Raw genomic sequence first — 21,055 nt, forward strand, 5'->3', positions numbered from 1 at the left:
GGGTCCTTTGTCCAGAACAATCGTTGTTTGGTTTTAGAATGTCCTTGTCTCTTGTCGAATAAGCAACCAAAGCTAGCCAAGTGGCACGAAGCTGTCCATCATCACCAAACGCAGAGAACGGAAAAAGCCAAAACTCCCGATAAACTTTCAATAATCTGATAAAACTATATTGAAAAAACATACTTTACGATGATATTATCACATTTATCAAATAAAATCAAAGCCGGAGATATTAGCCGTCTATAACGAAAGCTTTTCAGAACGCAATCCAGGGTTCCTTCCCGCGCCTTGCTGAACAAAGGAAAAAGTGGTCACGTCATTCCAAGAACTCTTGTTCGGCCTCAGATCAAGCTAGACACCCCATTCCACCTCTCACTGCCTCTTGACATCTAGTGGAAGGCGTATGAAGTGCATGAATATCCATAGATTTCAAGCAAATGAATAGGAAGGCCCTGGAACAGAGCCTCGATTTCAGATTTTTCACTTCCTCACAGGAAGTTTGCTGCAAAATGAGTTCTGTTTTACTCACAGATATAATTCAAACGGGTTTAGAAACTTGAGAGTGTTTTCTATCCAATAGTAATAATAATATGCATATTGTACGAGCAAGAATTGAGTACGAGGCAGTTTAATTTGGGAACGATTTTTTACAAAGTGAAAACAGCGCCCCCCTATCCCAAAGAAGTTTTAACAAATTATAGTTTTAGCAAGTTGGTTAGGACATCTACTTTGTGCATGACACAAGTCATTTTTCCAGCAACTGTTTACAGACAGATTATTTCACTTATAATTCACTGTAATACAATTCCAGTGGGTCAGAAGTTTACATACACTAAGTTGACTGTGCCTTTAAACAACTTGGAAAATTCCAGGAAATTATGTCATGGCTTTAGAAGCCTCTGCTAGGCTAATTGACATAATTTCAGTCAATTGGAGGTGTACCTGTGGATGTATTTCAAGGCCTACCTTCAAACTCAGTGCCTCTTTGCTTGACATCATGGGAAAATCAAAAGAAGTCAGACAAGACCTCAGAAAATAAATTGTCGACCTCCACAAGTCTGGTTCATCCTTGGGAGCAATGTCCAAATGCCCGAAGGTACCACGTTCATCTGTACAAACAATAGTACGCAAGTATAAACACCACGGGACCACGCAGCCGTCATACCGCTCAGGAAGGAGACGCGTTCTGTCTCCTAGAGATGAACGTACTTTGGTGCAAAAAGTTCAAATCAATCCCAGAACAACAGCAAAGGACCTTGTGAAGATGCTGGAGGAAACAGGTACAAAAGTATCTATATCCACAGTAAAAACGAGTCCTATATCGACATAACCTGAAAGGCCGCTCAGCAAGGAAGAAGCCACTGCTCCAAAACTGCCATAAAAAAGCCAGACTACGGTTTGCAACTGCATATGGGGACAAAGATCGTACTTTTTGGAGAAATTTCCTCTGGTCTGATGAAACAAAAATAGAACCGTTTGGCCATAATGACCATCGTTATCTTTGGAGGAAAAAGGGGGAGACTTGCAAGCCGAAGAACACCATCCCAACCGTGAAGCACAGGGGTGGCAGCCTCATGTTGTGGGGATGCTTTGCTGCAGGAGGGACTGGTGCACTTCACAAAGTAGATGGCATCATGAGGATGGAAAATTAGGTGGATATATTGAAGCAACATCTCAAGACATCAGTCAGGAAGTTAAAGCTTGGTCATAAATGGGTCTTCCAAATGGATAATGACCCCAAGCATACTTCCAACGTTGTGGCAAAATGGCTTAAGGACAACAAAGTTAAGGTGTTGGAGTGGCCATCACAAAGCCCTGACCTCAATTCTATAAAACATGTGTGGGCAGAACTGAAAAAGCGTGTGCGTGCAAGGAGGCCTACAAACCTGACTCAGTTACACCAGCTCTGTCAGAGGGAATAGGCCAAAATTCACCCAACTTGTTGTGGGAAGCTTGTGGAAGGCTACCCAAAACGTTTAAATTGTTTGAGGCATTGCTACCAAATACTAATTGAGTGTATGTAAACGTCTGACCCACTGGGAATGCGATGAAAGAAATAAAAGCTGAAATAAATAATTCTCTCTACTATTATACTGACATTTCACATTCTTAAAATAAAGTGGTGATCCTAACTGACCTAAGACAGGGAACCTTTACTAGGATTAAATGGCAGGAATTGTGAAAAACTGAGTTTAAATGTATTTGGCTAAGGTGTATATAAACTTCCGACTTCACCTGTACATACATACGTACATACCAGTGGAGGCTGCTGAGGGAAGGACGGCTCATAATAATGGCAGGAATGGGGTGTAATGTAGTGAATCGAAAACCATTTGTTTAATACCATTCCATGCACTCCATTACGGTAGGAAAGCCATCCCCCCCTCAGCAGCCTCCACTGATTCAAACACACTCTACATTTAGACTCATCATTTGCTGCTGCTAAACTGTTCTTTATTGTACTCTTATTATCTATCCTGATGCCTAGTCACTTTACCCTGCCTTCATGTACATAGTGCCTTGTGAAAGTATTCACGCCTATTGGCATTTTTCCTATTTTGTTGCCTTACTACCTGAAATTAAAATAGATTTTGGGGGGGTTGGTATTATTTGATTTACACAACATGCCTACCACTGCTGGTGTACAGCAATCTTTAAGTCATACCACATATTCTCAATTGGATTGAGGTCTGGGCTTTGACTAGGCCATTCCAAGACAATTAAATGTTTCCCCTTAAACCACTCGAGTGCTGCTTTAGCAGTATGCTTAGGGTCATTGTCCTGCTGGAAGGTGAACCTCCGTCCTAGTCGCAAATCTCTGTAAGACTGAAACAGGTTTCCTTCAAGAATTTCTCTGTATTTAGTGCCATCCATCATTCCTTCAAGTTTGACCAGTTTCCCAGTCCCTGGCAATGAAAAATATCCCCACAGCATGATGCTGCCACCACCATGCTTCACTGTGGGGATAGTGTTCTCGGGGTGATGAGAGGTGTTGGGTTTGTGCCAGACGTAGCGTTTTCCTTGATGGCTAAAAAGTACCTTCTTCCATTTGTTTAGGGAGTCTCCCACATTTTGGCGAACACCAAACGTGTTTCCTTATTTTTTTCTTTAAGTAATGGCTTTTTTTCTGGCCACTCTTCTGTAAAGCCCAGCTCTGTGGAGTGCACGGCTTAAAGTGGTCCTATGGACAGATACTCCAATCTCCGCTGGGGAGCTTTGCAGCTCCTTCAGGGTTATCTTGGTCTCTTTGTTGCCTCTGATTAATGCCCTCCTTGCCTGGTCCGTGAGTTTTGGTGGGCAGCCCTCTCTTGGCAGGTTTGTTGTGGTGCCATATTCTTTCCATTTTTTAACAATGGATTTAGTGGTGCTCCGTGGAAAGTTTCTGATATTTTTTTATAACCCAACCCTGATCTGTACTTCTACACAACTTTGTCCCTGACCTGTTTGGAGAGCTCATTGGTCTTCATGGTGCCGCTTGCTTGGTGGTGCCCCTTGCTTAATGGTGTTGCAGACTCTGGGGCCTTTCAGAATAAGTGTATATATACACTGAGATCATGTGACAGATAATGTGACACTTAGATTGCACACAGGTGGACATTCAATGTTTTTTATTTTTTGTATTTTTTGAAACAAGTAAATTTTTTCATTTCACTTCACCAATTTGGACTATTTTGTGTATGTCCATTACATGAAATCCAAATAAAAATCTATTTAAATTACAAGTTGTAATGCAACAAAATAGGAAAAACGCCAAGGGGGGTGAATACTTTTACAAAGCACTCAAATATCTCATACCGGTGCACCTGGCACCTACTACCATACCCCATTCAAAGGCACTTTCATATTTTGTCTTGCCCATTCACCCTCTGAATGACACACATACACAATCCATGTTTCAATTTTCTAAGGGCTTAAAAATCCTTCTTTAACCTGTCTCCTTCCCTTCATCTACACTGATTGAAGTGGATTTAACAAGTGACATCAATACGGGATCATGGCTTTCCCCTAGATCAGTCTATGTCATGGAAAGAGCAGGTGTTTTTAATGTTTTGTATACTCAGTATAATTTAGGCTTGCCTTAACAAAGTTGCTCCGTTTGCTATTCACATTGGCACATCCAGCCCAAAGCAGTCGGTTTAAAAATACTTAGTAGTTGCCAAAGTTCCAGAGCAAGTCTAACTGTCAGCATGCAGTCAAAGCTACTAGCTAACAACTTTTGGCCGGTATAGGTAGCTACAGCCCAATATGGCGACCAGAGTATAGGCGAGTTGGTGTGTCGAAAGTAGTGGGTGTATGGAAAGCAAATCAGCTAATTGGGCAGATTTGTTGCCACTCAAGACCATTTTGCATGGCTGATTGGACTGTACGACATGTCGATAACCGCCGGCGATAGCTAACGTGGCCATTTTTTTCTCTCACATGATTTTATATCAATTAGGATAGCAGCCTATATTGATAACTATCTAGATACATACATAATGTACATACAGTCTACTACTCAATGGGGAGGGCATGAACGGCAACACCAGGACACAGTGCACTTTGCTCCCGCTTGACAAGCACTACTGTCCGGCAACAGTGTGCGAAGTAGCTAACTAGTAGCCAATATCAGGGTGACAGTCATAGGAAGCACACACATACAACGCATGAAACAACAGTACAACCATCATCAATACATTTAATCAAAAATAAACAATCATCAGTTTTATAACTGAAAATGTATAACTATTTATATAAAACTTACAGTGAAATATGACTCAGGTTAATCCTCTGGCTTAAAAACAAAAGTCCAAACTATCGCGGTACGGTAGCTAAACGTGCGGTTATTGTATGGGGGAAGAAAAAAAAAGAAAAAAACTCACCACCAATCAAAACCGTTGAACCTATAGCAGAGCGCTTTCGACACACCCACTCCTTCCACACGCCCATTACATTCCCTTCGACACACCCACTCGCCCATACTCTGGACCCCATATTGCGATGCAGCTCACTTTTGGAACTAAACTAGCTAGTGCTCTCAAATCGTATCCTGATGTTGACTGCAGTTGGGAGTTGTATTAACAACATGGCTACCTTAGCTAGCTAACATACATTTAGAGAAAACAAGTTATATTAAGTGGCTAGCTAGTTAGCGTTAGCAATATTTTGTAGTCAATGAGACAGATAACTAACCAGCTGAGCAAGCAAACAAATAATTTCAGATTCGAAAAATACTCCAAGAGGCTCTGCATTTCAGGAATCACAGTAGCTAGTACTATCCCTGCTGCACTGTTCAATTATTTAACCATTTAAACAATTTATATCTGAAAGAAAACTGTTTTTCCTGTGAGCTTGACTGAGGTGTCAGACTCAAGGAGAGTTGCTATCCATTGGAGCACTGCGATTGGTTGCCCAAAATTCTGAGGCGGGTCTTAGCGAAGGGTCAATCGATGTCAACAATCTAAACTTCCAAGCACGCACCCAAGTGTTATCCTTTATTCTCTCTATCCTTAATAGTGCTGGAACATGCATAGCTATTCACACTTGTACACACAAACATCAACACACTCCCTTCTCTTGTGGTCTTTGGAGTCTTGAATAGCACCTAGAGGACTGTACTGTACCTGTAGGGGATCCAGTCGGAAGAGTGCTTGGAGCTCATCTCTCTACCACTGACTGCTGATGTCCTCCGAGTGCTGGGCTAAGGGGGGGCCTGCGATAGCAGCCGAGCGAGTCAGAGGCAGCTGAGGGGTCTGGCGACAGCGATCACGGCGACAGAGCCCACGCAGCCAGCACATCCTCTGCACAGCCCTCTCAAAGTCCACCAGCTTCTGTTTGTCTGTCCCTGTGTTCCTCAGTCAGTACAGCCTAATGGAGCACAGAGCCCAGCTCTGGGGCTGGAGATGACTAACGATCCAGGCAGGAAGGCTCCTCAGTCTTGCACACGAGCAGCACACATAAAACAACCCCCTTCTCTCAGTCTCCTCTCCTTCACGTGCGCGTTCTCTCTAGTTCTCGTGCTCTGTCTCGCTCACACCCTGCTCTGCTCTCACTCCCGCTCTCAGTGCTCTCTCACTTCTCTCCTCCACCTCTCTATCGCTCTCTCTATCCCTCGCACTCTGGCTCTCTCACACTATCTCTCCGTGAGCATCAGTTAGAGTGGGATCGAGCACCAAGCCGCAAGGCAGAGGAAACAGGTACCAGAGATTCTCTTTTGTCTTGCTGCTTTAATGTTTCAGCCGTAGTGTTCCAGTCCCCCCCCCCCCCCCCCCCCCCACACACACACACCTAGCTGCTAAAGCATGGACTCAGATGTGTTTTCTGAGACATGATTTATTCATTCTCTGAGAGTGAATGTTATTAACATATGATTGTACAGAGAAGTTGTAATAGTCATTTAACATGCTCCAGACAAAGACACACGGTCTGTCTGTGATAATGACTGCCTCAGTCTCTCTCTCTCTCCAGCTCTCTCACACACACACACATCTGCTGGCCCCTCACCCACCCACCCCTGGTGGGTTCTGATGGTTATTACTAAACATTAAATCAATCAAATATATTTCCCTTAAAACTGCTTATTGATGCAATTCCATGTTGGCTTAAATCAGCAATCTGAAAAATGTATTTAAAAAAAATGCAAATCAGATGTGTTTAATAAACATTTAATTTCAAAATAGAATATATAAACTATTAATCTGATCCACCAGCCTGCTCTTTCTGTCAAACCTATACTGAGTGTAGAACACCTGCCATTTCCATGACAGACTGACCAGGTGAATATCCGGTTTTATATGGTTAAAAAATGCCCTTCCGTATACTGTATTTTCACCACAACATCCCCAGGTTTTAACTATATTTCATCATGGGGATGTTGTGCTCTTTCCTGCTCATCTCTATCACGGTCACATTCAGTCACTTTGATTTAGTGTACATTCAGTGAATCTGGACATTGTTTCTGATATTCAGCACCGCTGACAGACATTTTGCTGAACCACTCAGCACACACACACCATCTTAGGGATGTGCTATGCTGAGGCATGTGTGATGCTTGGGGAAACATGCATATATTTTCCCCAACAAGGTCAGAGCGGTGCAGATGAGACTGTTCTTTTGATACAGATTCCGTGCACATAAATTATGGCATGATATACTGTCATCTGCTTTCTTTTTCACTGTATATTATTCACGATAGCACACAATGCTAGTCAAATAAATGTCACTGGAGTCATGTGACAGATTAACACGTCAGAGGCAGTGCAGGCAGTATTGAGGGCGCTTCAGCATTCTCTCTCAATTATTTACGGTATGCCTCAATGACAGGCATCACTGATCTGCAGGTTACTGTTCATTGGTACACTGGTGTATTGGGAAACACAGAACTGACTGGCAACACATCCAGGCTTCAGCAACAAATATAAAATGGAGGTAAATAACAGTCATGGTAAAATAAATTCAGTGAAATAAGCCGATCCAGAGAAAGCCTGGGCCCTGGGGGAGTTAGGACCAGCATATCGTCAGTGAAATAAGCCGATCCAGAGAAAGCCTGGGCCCTGGGGGAGTTAGGACCAGCATATCGTCAGTGAAATAAGCCGATCCAGAGAAAGCCTGGGCCCTGGGGGAGTTAGGACCAGCATATCGTCAGTGAAATAAGACGATCCAGAGAAAGCCTGGGCCCTGGGGAAGTTAGGACCAGCATATCGTCAGTGAAATGCCTTTCTTGCAGCTCTAACCCCAACAATGCAGTAATCAACAACAGTGTAATACTAAAAATAACAAGGTAGAACAAAAACACGAGATATAAAAATAAGAAGAACACGATAAAGTAAGTAAGCATACTATGCTGTATACAGGGTCAGTTCCAGAACCATATTTATAATGTGCAGGGATACTAAGTAAGTACAACATGTTCTGTCCCTCCTATGCTGTATAGCATGAGATTCACATACTCTGATCTTCTGAGGGCTTGGCTGCTCCATATGACAACTCTCGCTAGGCAACAGCGCTAATAAAAAGGTGCCTCTGACATATTGGCTCGTTGAAAATAAGCTAAATCTTCATCACTACTACCATCACCATCCTCAAAGTGATCATCATTACCATCATCAAGCTCAGCCATAATAGTCTGTCTGCACCACTGGACTGTACTTCAACACTAAACATAGGCTAAGCAATCTGCAGCACAGTGATAAAACACTGTGAACACATTTCTAAATGCATGACAGTAAAGTGGGACTGTCATAGTAAGCCTTGACATTACTAACATCAGTCCATCAGGGTGAGTGCAGTACTTTATAAATGTGTGATGTCTAAGAGCACAGACAGACGAGTTACTCTCCTCTCGTCTTCTCAGAGCAGGTGTAAGCACAGCAGGCTGGTAAATATTTGATGCCAGAGGGGGAGCCCTTTGAAGTTGGGGCTGATCTGGTCAGGTAGATGACAGACAGCAGGGGGCCCCTTTAGTTCCATCATCATCCTCACTATGCCTCCTGTACCAGACTCCCTCCCTGGTCTCTTCCTCCCTCTCTGATTGCCCTCCCTCCCTGATCACTCTCCCTCCCTCGCTGATCGCCCTCCATCCCTGCTAGCCATCACATCATCATCATAATTCTCACTGTGCCCCTGCTACCAGACTCCCTCCCTTCTTGTTTACCCTCACATACACTTTCCAAGGACTGAAATGTAATATACTGCAGTATATGTCAAACAAGCCCTGGACAGAATCAATTCAATGAGAAAAGTTTCAGGCGCTGTCTAATATCATGGTTATATCATTAAAAGACTAACACTATAAACTACCCAGAGAAATTAGATTGTCCCAAAACAGACCTTTGTGAGAGGCTTGTCCAGAGGCATTGTGGAAACTGGAGGATGGCAGGATCAGTGATTGTGATAATGGTCCTGTGCCCTGGACCCTTGCTGATGTGATTCCCTTTGAAAATGGGTAAAACATGCATGGTCTCTTCAAATATCTGGTCCAGTCAGACAGTCAGTGTGATGCACAGCTGCAGAGCTTAGTTCTGGAGCAGAGGAGCCACACTGTTAATAATACATCAGTCTGATCAGGCATGCAGGACATGCCATGCACGCTCTCTGATGAACCACTTTTACCATTGTCAATGTGTCTGTGTCTGTGTGTGTGTGTGCGCACACGTGTGTGTGTGTGTGTGTTTTGTTGTGTAATTGGAAAACAGCATGTGACCAACCTGCTTATCCAACTGATTGAAGACATAAGACATTTCAATATCTAACTAATTAATCTTGCTAAGAGAGACAAGTATTACAGTACTCTGAAGGAATTAGACACAAAACTTGTTGATAATACCTCTTCACACCTGGAAAACACAATAGCATTATGTTTCTGAAGACACAGCCTCTTAAAATCCCACTGATTACATTACATATTTCAACCAGAGCTGTCGACCTGTCACCGTTTGCTTTAAAACAAATCCCTGGATTTCTGTCTCAATCAGGTATCAATTGATTGTTCAGTTCTGCCCAGCACCAACCAGCCAGGACAAGGCCCTTTAATGGGTCATAGAATTAGCCCCCCACTAATATAAATAGATTTAAACACAAACACAGCTAATGGCCACAGAAATGCCCTCAGGCTTGAGAACTTGGTCTTGAATCATTGATTAAGTAAGATATAAGTAGTATGATCATCCTGATATCAGTCTACACACCCCCTGCACAGTTTTCATATTTTTCTGCCATCTAAGAAGGGATTAAATTGGATTCAAAGTGATATAATTTTTGGTTAATTTACAATTTTCTATAACATTTTCCAAACTAATAAAATGGAGATATATTGATTGCATATGTATTCACACCCCAGTTAATACTTGGTGGAAGCACCTTTCGCAGTCATTACAGCTATGAATAACTTTGAATAAGATTCTACCAACATTGCAAAACTTTTAGAGCAAGAAATATCCATTGTTTTTGTCAAAATTGCTCAAGCTCAGTAAATTGGATTGGGAATCATTGATGTACAGCAATATTCAAACCTTGTCTGATTTTCAAGCAGATTTAAGTCATGACTGTGACTGAACCATTCAGGGACACTCAACAACTTTTGGCAAGCCATTCTGGTGTGTCTTTGGCATTAAAATGTCTGTAATTGCACCCCTGAAAAAAATGAACTATCCCAGGGTTAAGTACTCAGAAGACTACAGTATGGCAGGTCTAACTTTTTACTTAGACTTTGCTCTTTTTATATTTATTTTGATCTTGACAAACACTCCAGTCACATAACATGATGCTGCCACCACAATACTTGAAAATACAGGAGGATTTGACAACATTATATTCACGCCACATTACCGGCCTGAATGACAAAATGAAAGGGAGAAAGCATGTGTTACAAAATCCATTCTAAATCATCCATTATGTTTGCAACAAGGCCCTTAATTAATACTGCAAGACAACAAGGCAAAGAAATGTAATTTTTGTCTTAAATTAAAAACTTCCTGTTTTGGTCAAATCCAATACATCACAGATTGCAACCCTCTATTTTCAGGTATTTTGGTGGCAGCATCATGTTATGGGTATGTATTTTTTGTCAACAGCATCATGTTATGGGTATGTATTTTTTGTCAACAGCATCATGTTATGGGTATGTATTTTTTGTCAACAGCATCATGTTATGGGTATGTTTGTTACTGGCAGGGTGTCACGCCCTGACCTTAGAGAGACTTTTTATTTCTCTATTTTGGCTAGGTCGGGGTGTGATTTGGGTGGGCATTCTAGTTGTTCTATTTCTTATTGGCCGGGTATGGTTCCCAATTAGAGGCAGCTGTCTATCGTTGTCTCTGATTGGGGATCATACTTAGGCAGCCTTTTTTCAACCTTTAGTTTGTGGGCACTTGTTTGTGTGTAGTTGCTTTCTGCACTGCATGTAGCTTTACGTTCGTTTTGTTTTTTTGTTTTTTTTCGGTGTCATTTAAATAAAAGAAAGATGTATGCCTAACACGCTGCACCTTGGTTCAATCCATCTCTAAAACGAACGTGACACAGGGGTTGGAACCAAAATTATTGTCCAATCCTTTTGTTCTGAACAGAACCATTTTTTTTGTTCCGCTCCACTGTTCCGACCAACAAAATAAAGCTCTGAACTGGATCGAACCAAATAAAGTACAGATTTATGTCGTTCTTTTTTGTTCCTTTTTAAACCTCAAATCATAATTTCAAAAAAATACATTTAGCTCAACATTAAATTACTTCACCAATGAGTGCGGATAAAGCAGCTTGATATGGAGCGGGTTAGCGATTTTAATCTGTGTAGGAAAGTCATTAACAGCAAAAAGTATTTTTCAGTAACAGCGTGGTTTAACCATAATGAAAGACAAAACACACACAGTGTCAAAGTGTAGAGTGCGAGATGCAAATGACATTTTGAGGGGGAGGAGAGAAGATGTAAAAAACTTGCCTTGAAGCGCTGGGAATCTTGTTATGACATGTATTATCTGAATTTGGCCCACATAATTATACCAACAGAAGAGTGGCTTCTATGAAGGAACTTTGAATGTCTTTGAACTTCCGAGTTGCTTTATGTTGGACCAGAGCAAATGTTGGGTAACTAGCTAGCTAGTGAAAAAGTGTGTGTGATCGGAGTTGAGCATTGCTCATGGAGCTCTGCTTCAGCTCCAGCACTCCACCTCCTTTCCAACCGCTCCACTAAAAACCACTCCGCACTCACAATTTAACATCCATCCATTGTTTTGACTACCTGGACCTACCATTTTGTTTTGAAGTATAGAAACAAAACCATATGATTTGAATGATAAGTATTTTAATAAACATGAATAGGTGAATTTAAAGAAGCACTCATTTCAAATAGGCAAAAGTCAAATTAAAACAGCATATAAACACTAAATAGGTCAGGAGCCATAAAAAGAGAGCCTAAGAAAATTAATTATTTAGGCTATATTATTTCAATTATAGCCTACAAAGTAATACATTGTGAAGCATTTGCGAGTGCGACACACAAGGCTGGTAGGGAGTCAGGGATGTTAAGCGCTCAGCATTTAAACAACATATCGTTGTATTAAGTCATTATAGTCTATAAATTGCGCATATAGGCTGTGAGACTTACAGTACTAAGAAATAAATACAAATGTAACAAAAAATGCCTTATTAGGCTCAGTCTACAGTGCCTTTGAAATAATTTTTTGAAACGAGTTTGGACAAAGTCTGTGGCTTCAGGCTTATGTGATGGTGCCTGGAGAGCAGGCCAGCAATAAAGAATATCCTCTCCATGCTTGCAGAGCTACTGGGCATACTAAACACCATTTGGCCACTCTTGTCAGGGATGCAGAGATTTTTTTTGTTCTACAGGTAGGCCTAAAGAGTGAGGGCTTTGCATAGGCGCTTTGTTGCGATTTTTGTGGGACTGGAAAGAAATGCCCGGAGCATAAATTAACGTTATTAACCGGTTCCCATGCTTTTAAAACAACGGTTCTGTTCCGGAACAGTATAGATCACTTTCGTTTCTGGTTTAGTTTCTGTACCTCATATAATTTAGTTATTTTCCGGTTTTCGATTCTGTTCCCTGAACCGGTTTCATCCCTTGGTCACTGGCAGTTTGTCAGGATCAAAATAAATCTGAAAGTAGCAAAGCAGAGGTAAAAAGTTAGAGGAAAACCTGTTGTAGTCTTCTGAATACCTAACCGAATAGAGTTCTATTTTTCAACCAGACAATTACACATATTTTTATGCCAAAGACACACCAGAATGGCTTTCCAAGCAGTGTTAAGTGTTCCTGAGGGGTCCAGTCACAGTCCTACTTGAAAATTAGAGACACGGTTTGAATATTGCTGTCCATCAATTTCCAACCAAATTTACTGAGCTTGAGCAATTTTGATAAAAACAATGTATATACAGTATGTTGCCCTAAGATTGGTGCAAAGTTGGCAGTATTAGTCAAAAGTATTCACAGTTGTAATCACTGCCAAAGGTGCTTCAACCAAGTACTAATGCAATCAAGACATCATCGTTTCTATTTTTAATTCATTTAGAAAATGTTCTACTATCTTTATTTTATTTTAAAATGTGGAGTAGGGTATGTAGATCAGTAGAAAAAAATCAAATTAAATCCCGTTTTAGATTTAATTTTAAGGCAGCAAAATGTGAAAACTGTGCAATGGGTGTGTAGACTTTCACTAGCCACTGTAGCTAGATGTCATATGCCTCTAATTACCACCAAGTACAGCCGCCAGAGGAGGATTCAGCATGCACTTTCATTACTGCATTTATTGTACATGCAAAAATGATCCAGCAGAAATCGAATCGGCAGTGATGGGGTGGTGGCAGAGACCCAAGAGGCAGTTTCAGAGTGTGCCTGTGAGGGATTTGTACAAACAGAGGATTCCTTATTTCAGGCTGAGCACTACATCTCTCAGCTTTACAACAGTGTGTGTGTGTGTGTGTGTGTGCGCGCATATATGTGTGTGTTCAACAGGAAGTGAATGGGGGCATTGGCTGCATCCCAGTATTGATTGGGTCTAATGTGACTGTGTTCAGTTCGAGGACTGACATTCAAATCTCATTCACACTTTTATGGTGCACTCCTCAAAGGGGGGAGAATAGGGGGGGGGGGGGGGGGGGCACACGCATAAAAAGTCCACAAAGCTTCTACTGTGTGACACAAACGTCTGTGTGCCTTTTACTGAAACTGACTGTTATGTCTTGACTTATACACCTGCAGTCTATTTGCACTCAGTCCTGTACTCCACTTCTCATCTGATAGCATCTACCAAAAGGAACACATTAGGTCAAGGAAACTGTAGTAATGTCTGTCCATCAACACAAGGTGTTTGTCATCACAGCCAAGAGTAGGATTTAGTTTGGGTTTGTGTGGGGCTTCATAGATGAAGACATGTGACAGACTAGTGTCATTCAGCTACATAAGGCATTGCACCAAATCAAATCACATTTTATTGGTCACATACACGTGTTTAGCAGATGTTATTGCGGGTGTAGCGAAATGTTTGTGTTTCTAGCGCCGACAGTGCAGTAATAGCTAACAAGTAATATCTAACAATTTCACAACATATACCCAATACACAAAAATCTAAGTAAAGGAATGGCATTAAGAATATAAATTCAGCAAAAAAAATAAACATCCTCTCACTGTCAACTGCGTTTATTTTCAGCAAACATGTGTAAATATTTGTATGAACATAACAAGATTCAACAACTGAGACAAACTGAAGAAATTGAATAATGTGTCCCTGAACAAATGGCGGGTCAAAATCAAAAGTAACAGTCAGTATCTGGTGTGGCCACCAGCTGCATTAAGTACTGCAGTGCATCTCCTCCTCGTGGACTGCACCAGATTTGCCAGTTCTTGCTGTGAGGTGTTACCCCACTCTTCCACCAAGGCACCTGAAAGTTCCCGGACATTTCTGTGGGGGGGGAGGTCCCAGACGTGGTCCCAGACGTGCTCAATGGGATTGAGATCCGGGCTCTTCGCTGGCCATGGCAGAACACTAACATTCCTGTCTTGCAGGAAATTACGCACAGAACGAGCAGTTTGGCTGGTGGCATTGTCATGCTGGAGGGTAATGTCAGGATGAGCCTGCAGGAAGGGTACCAAATGAGGGAGGAGGATGTTCTCTCTGTAACGCACAGCGTTGAGAATGCCTGCAATGACAAGCTCAGTCCGATGATGCTGTGACACACCACCCTAGACCATGACGGACCCTCCACCTCCAAAATCAACCCTGCTCCAGAGTACAGGCCTCGGTGTAATGCTCATTCCTTCGACGATAAACGCGAATCCGACCATTACCTCTGGTGAGACAAAACCGCGACTCGTCAGTGAAGAGCACTTTTGACCAGTCCTGTCTGGTCTAGCGACGGTGGGTTTGTGCCCATAGGCGACGTTGTTGCCGGTGATGTCTGATGAGGACAATGACTTACATCAGGCCTACGAGCCCTCAGTCCAGCCTCTCTCGGCGTATTGCGGACAGTCTGAGCACCGATGGAGGGATTGTGCGTTCCTGGTTTAACTCAGGCAGTTGTTGTTGCCATCCTGTACCTTTCCTGCAAGTGTGATGTTCAGATGTACCGATCCTGTGCAGGTGTTGTTACACGTGGTCTGCCACTGCGAGGACAATCAGCTGTCCGTCCTGTCTCCCTGTAGCACCGTCTTAGGCGTCTCACAGTACGGACATTGCAATTTATTGCCCTGGCCACATCTGCAGTCCTCATGGCTCCTTGCACCATGCCTAAGGCACGTTCACGCAGATGAGCAGGGACCCTGGGCATCTTTCTTTTGGTATTTTTCAGAGTCAGTAGAAAAGCCTCTTCAGTGTACTAAGTTTTCATAACTGTGACCTTAATTGCCGACCGTCTGTAAGCTGTTAGTGTCTTAACGACCGTTCCACAGGTGCATGTTCATTAATTGTTTATGGTTCATTGAACAAGCACGGGAAACAGTGTTTAAACCCTTTACAATGAAGATCTGTGAAGTTATTTGGATTGTTATGAATTATCTTTGAAAGACAGGGTCCTGAAAAAGGGACGTTTATTTTTTTGCGGAGTTTATAAATATAGGACAAGCAATATCACAGTGGCATAGACTAAAACACAGTAGAAAAGTATAGAATACAGTATATACATATTAAATGAGTAATGCAAAATATGTAAACATTATTCAAGTGACTAGTGTTCCGTTTATTAAAATTGCCAGTGATTTAAAGTCTATGTATATACAGTTAAGGTTATAGGTTAACATACACCTTAGCCAAATACATTTAAACTCAGTTTTTCACAATTCCAGACATTTAATCAGAGTAAAAATTCCCTGTCTTAGGTCAGTTAGGATCACCACTTTATTTTAAGAATGTGAAATGTCAGAATAATAGTAGAGAGAATGATTTATTTCAGCTTTTATTTCTTTCATCACTATCCCAGTGGGTCAGAAGTTTACATACGCTCAATTAGTATTTGGTAGCATTGCCTTTAAATTGTTTAACTTGGGTCAAACGTTTCAGGTAGCCTTCCACGAGCCTCCCACAACAAGTTGGGTGAATTTTGGCCCATTCCTCCTGACAGAACTGGTGTAACTGAGTCAGGTTTGTAGGCCTCCTTGCTCGCACACGCTTTTTCAGTTCTGCCCACACATTTTCTATAGGTTTGAGGGCAGGGCTTTGTGATGGCCACTCCAATACCTTGACTTTGTTGTCCTTAAGCCATTTTGCCACAACTTTGGAAGTATGCTTGGAGTCATTGTCCACTTGGAAGACCCTTTTTCCTCCAAACATAATGATGGTCATTATGGCCAAACAGTTATATTTTTGTTTCACGATCTTTGTCCCCATGTGCAGTTGCAAACCATATTCTGGCTATTTTATGGTAATTGTGGAGCAGTGGCTTCTTCTTTGCTGAGCGGCCTTTCAGGTTATGTCGATATAGGACTCGTTTTACTGTGGATATAGATACTTTTGTACCCGTTTCCTCCAGCATTTTCACAAGGTCCTTTGCTGTTGTTCTGGGATTGATTTGCACTTTTCGCACCAAAGCACATTCATCTCTAGGAGACAGAACGCGCCTCCTTCCTGAGCGGTATGACGGCTGCGTGGTCCCATGGTGTTTATATTTATGTACTATTATTTGTACAGGTGAACGTGGTACCTTCAGGCATTTGGAAATTGCTCCCAAGGATGAACCAGACTTATGGAGGTCTATAATTTCTGAGGTCTTGGCTGATTTCTTTTGATTTTCCCATGATGTCAAGCAAAGTGGAACTGAGTTTGAAGGTAGTCCTTGAAATACATCTACAGGTACACTTCCAAATGACTCAAACGATGTCAATTAGCCTATCAGAAGCTTCTAAAGCCATGACATTTTCTGGAATTTTCCAAGCTGTTTAAAAGGCACAGTCAACTTAGTGTATGTAAACTTTTGACCCATTGGAATTGTGATACAGTGATTTATAGGTGAAATAATCTCTCTGTAAACAATTGTTGGAAAAATGACTTGTGTCATGCACAAAGTAGATGTCCTAACCGACTTGTCAAAACTATAGTTTGTTAACAAGAAATTTGTGGAGTGGTTGAACAAGTTTGAATGACTCCAACATAAGTGTATGTAAACTTTCGACTTCAACTGTAGGTAGCAACCTATACAGTGGGGAGAACAAGTATTTGATACACTGCCGATTTTGCAGGTTTTCCTACTTACAAAGCATGTAGAGGTCTGTAATTTTTATCATAGGTACACTTTAACTGTGAGAGACGGAATCTAAAACAAAAATCCAGAAAATCACATTGTATGATTTTTAAGTAATTAATTTGCATTTTATTGCATGACATAAGTATTTGATCACCTACCAACCAGTAAGAATTCCGGCTCTCACAGACCTGTTAGTTTTTCTTTAAGAAGCCCTCCTGTTCTCCACTCATTACCTGTATTAACTGCAACTGTTTGAACTCGTTACCTGTATAAAAGACACCTGTCCACACACTCAATCAAACAGACTCCAACCTCTCCACAATGGCCAAGACCAGAGAGCTGTGTAAGGACATCAGGGATAAAATTGTAGACCTACACAAGGCTGGGATGGGCTACAGGACAATAGGCAAGCAGCTTGGTGAGAAGGCAACAACTGTTGGTGCAATTATTAGAAAATGGAAGAAGTTCAAGATGACGGTCAATCACCCTCGGTCTGGGGCTCCATGCAAGATCTCTCCTCGTGGGGCATCAATGATCATGAGGAAGGTGAGGGATCAGCCCAGAACTACACGGCAGGACCTGGTCAATGACCGGAAGAGAGCTGGGACCACAGTCTCAAAGAAAACCATTAGTAACACACTACGCCGTCATGGATTAAAATCCTGCAGCGCACGCAAGGTCCCCCTGCTCAAGCCAGCGCATGTCCAGGCCTGTCTGAAGTTTGCCAATGACCATCTGGATGATCCAGAGGAGGAATGGGAGAAGGTCATGTGGTCTGATGAGACAAAAATAGAGCTTTTTGGTCTAAACTCCACTCGCCGTGTTTGGAGGAAGAAGAAGGATGAGTACAACCCCAAGAACACCATCCCAACCGTGAAGCATGGAGGTGGAAACATCATTCTTTGGGGATGCTTTTCTGCAAAGGGGACAGGACGACTCTACCGTATTGAGGGGAGGATGGATGGGGCCATGTATCGCGAGATCTTGGCCAACAACCTCCTTCCCTCAGTAAGAGCATTGAAGATGGGTCGTGGCTGGGTCTTCCAGCATGACAACGACTCGAAACAGACAGCCAGGGCAACTAAGGGGTGGCTCCGTAAGAAGCATCTCAAGGTCCTGGAGTGGCCTAGCCAGTCTCCAGACCTGAACCCAATAGAAAATCTTTGGAGGGAGCTGAAAGTCCGTATTGCCCAGCGACAGCCCCGAAACCTGAAAGATCTGGAGAAGGTCTGTATGGAGGAGTGGGCCAAAATCCCTGCTGCAGTGTGTGCAAACCTGGTCAAGAACTAGAGGAAACGTATGATCTCTGTAATTGCAAACAAAGGTTTCTGTACCAAATATTAAGTTCTGCTTTTCTGATGTATCAAATACTTATGTCATGCAATAAAATGCAAATTAATTACTTAAAAATCATACAATGTGATTTTCTGGATTTTTGTTTTAGATTCCGACTCTCACAGTAGAAGTGTACCTATGATAAAAATGACAGACCTCTACGTGCTTTGTAAGTAGGAAAACCTGCAAAATCGGCAGTGTATCAAATACTTGTTCTCCCCACTGTATGTGCTAGTGATGTCTGTTTAACAGTCTGATGGCCTTGCGATAGAAGCTGTTTTTTCAGTCTCTCTGTCCCAGCTTTGATGCACCTGTACTGACCACACCTTCTGGATGCTAGCTGAGTGAACAAGCAGTGGCGTGGGTGGTTGTTGGGCTTCCTGACACACCTGTAGGTGTCCTGGAGGGCAGGTAGTTTGCCCCCGGTGATGTGTTTCCTGAAGTCCACGATCATCTCCTTTGTTTTGTTGACGTTGAGTGAGAGGTTATTTTCCTGGTACCACACTCCCAGAGCCCTCACCTCCTCCCTGTAGTCTGACTCGTCATTGTTGGTAATCAAGCCCACTACTGTTGTGTCATCTGCAAACTTGATGATTGAGTTGGAGGCATGCTTGGTCACTCAGTCATGGGTGAACAGTGAGTAAAGGAGGGGAATGAGCACACACCCTTGTGGGGCCCCAGTGTTGAGGATAAGCAAAGTGGAGGTGTTGTTTCCTACCTCACCACCTGGGGGCGGGCCATCAGGAAGTCCAGGACCCAGTTGCACAGGGCAGGGTTCAGAACCAGGGCCTCGAGCTTGATGATGAGCTTGGAGGGTACTATGGTGTTGAATGCCGAGCTATAGTCAATGAACAGCATTCTTACATAGGTATTCCTCTTATCCAGATGGGATAGGACAATGTGCAGTGTTATGCAATTGCATCGTCTGTGGATCTATTGGAGCGGTAAGCTAATTGAAGTGGGTCTAGGGTGACAGGTAAGGTAGAGGGTGATATGATCCTTGACTAGTCTCTCAAAGCACTTCATGATGACTGCTTTTTTGCTTCAAGATGGCAACCATTGTTCCTGTACCCAAGAAAGCAAAGGTAACTGAACTAATTGTGAGTGCTACGGGGCGATAGTCAATTAGTTCAGTTACCTTTGCTTTCTTGGGTACAGGAACAATTGTTGCCATCTTGAAGCATGTGGGGACAGCAGACTGGGATAGGTAAGAGAATGAATATGTCTGTAAACACACCAGCAAGCTGGTCTGCGCATGCTCTGAGGACGCGGCTAGGGATGCCGTCTAGGCCGGCAGCCTTACGAGGGTTAACACGCTTAAACGTCTTACTCACGTCGGCCACGGAGAGCCCACAGTCCTTGGTAGCGGGCCGCGTTGGTGTCACTGTTATCCTCAAAGCGGGCGAAGAAGGTGTTCAGCTTATCCGGAAGTAAGACGTCGGTGTCCACAACATGGCTGGTTTTCTTTTTTAGTCCGTGATCGTCTGTAGACCCTGCCACATACGTCTCAGGTCTGAGTCATTGAATTGCGACTCCACCTTGTCTCGATACTGACGAATTTGCCTGTTTGATTGACATGAAGAGGGAATAACTACACTGTTTCTATTCTGCCATATTCCCAGTCACCTTGCAATGGTTAAATGTGGTGGTTCGTGCTTTCAGTTTTGCGCGAATGCTGCCATCTATCCACAGTTTCTGGTTAGGGTAGGTTAATTTTCACAGTGGGTACATCTCCTATACACTTCCTGATAACCTAAAATGGGTGGCAGGTAGCCTAGTGGTTAGACCGTTGGGCCAGTAACCGAAAGGTTAATAGATCGAATCCCCAAGCTGACAATGTAAAAATCTGTCTTTCTGTCCCTAAACAAGGCAGTTAACCCACTGTTCCTAGGCCGCCATTGTAAATTAGAATATGTTCTTAACTGGCTTGCCTAATTAAAAAAACACTCAGTCACCGTGTCAATATATACGTCGATGTTATTCTCTGAAGCTACCCGGAAGATATCCCAGTCCGCGTGATCAAAACCATCTTGAAGCATTGATTCCTATTGGTCAGACCAGCTTTGGATAGTCCTTAGCACGGGTAATTCCTGTTTGAGTTTCTGCCTATAGGAAGGGAGGAGCAAAATGGAGTGGTGGTCAGATTTGCTGAAAGGAGGAGTGCGGGGGAGGGCCTTGTAGGCATCCCGGAGGTTGGACTAGCCGGGGTCGAGTGTTTTAGCAGCTTAAGTTCTACAGTCAATATGTTGATAGAACTTCGTCAGCCTTTTCCTCAAATTTGCTTTGTTAAAATCCCCAGCCACAATAAATGCAGCCTCACGATTTCTGGTTTCCAGTTTGCATAAAGTCCAGTGAAGTTCTTTGAGGGCCGTTGTGGTATCGGCTTGAGGGGGGATATACATGGCCGTGACTATAACCGAAGAAAATTATCTTTGGAGATAATACGGTCTGCATTTGATTGTGAGGTATTCTAGGTCGGGTGAACAAAAGGACTTGAGTTCCTGTATGTTATCACAATTAGACCATGAGTCGTTAATCATGAAACATACACCCCCACCCT

The 21,055-nt window shown here is 42.7% G+C and overlaps 1 protein-coding gene across 3 annotated transcripts in view; it reads right to left on the reverse strand.

Annotated features, from left to right (window-relative positions):
- Positions 1-21,055, reverse strand: part of LOC139575885 (tubby protein homolog) — a 106,252-nt gene that overhangs the window by 35,135 nt on the left and 50,062 nt on the right. The window contains exon 1 of one of the 3 annotated variants that reach the window (XM_071401288.1): positions 5,604-6,176. The exons of the other annotated variants lie outside the window; for them this stretch is intronic. Within the exon in view, the coding sequence (XP_071257389.1) occupies positions 5,604-5,641 (38 nt within the window). The 5' untranslated portion in view covers positions 5,642-6,176. Of the gene's footprint in view, positions 1-5,603; positions 6,177-21,055 lie in introns of those variants that run through there. 3 annotated transcript variants of the gene reach the window in all.

The sequence above is a fragment of the Salvelinus alpinus genome, chromosome 5, assembly GCF_045679555.1.
Source record: "Salvelinus alpinus chromosome 5, SLU_Salpinus.1, whole genome shotgun sequence".
Lineage (NCBI taxonomy): Eukaryota > Metazoa > Chordata > Actinopteri > Salmoniformes > Salmonidae > Salvelinus > Salvelinus alpinus.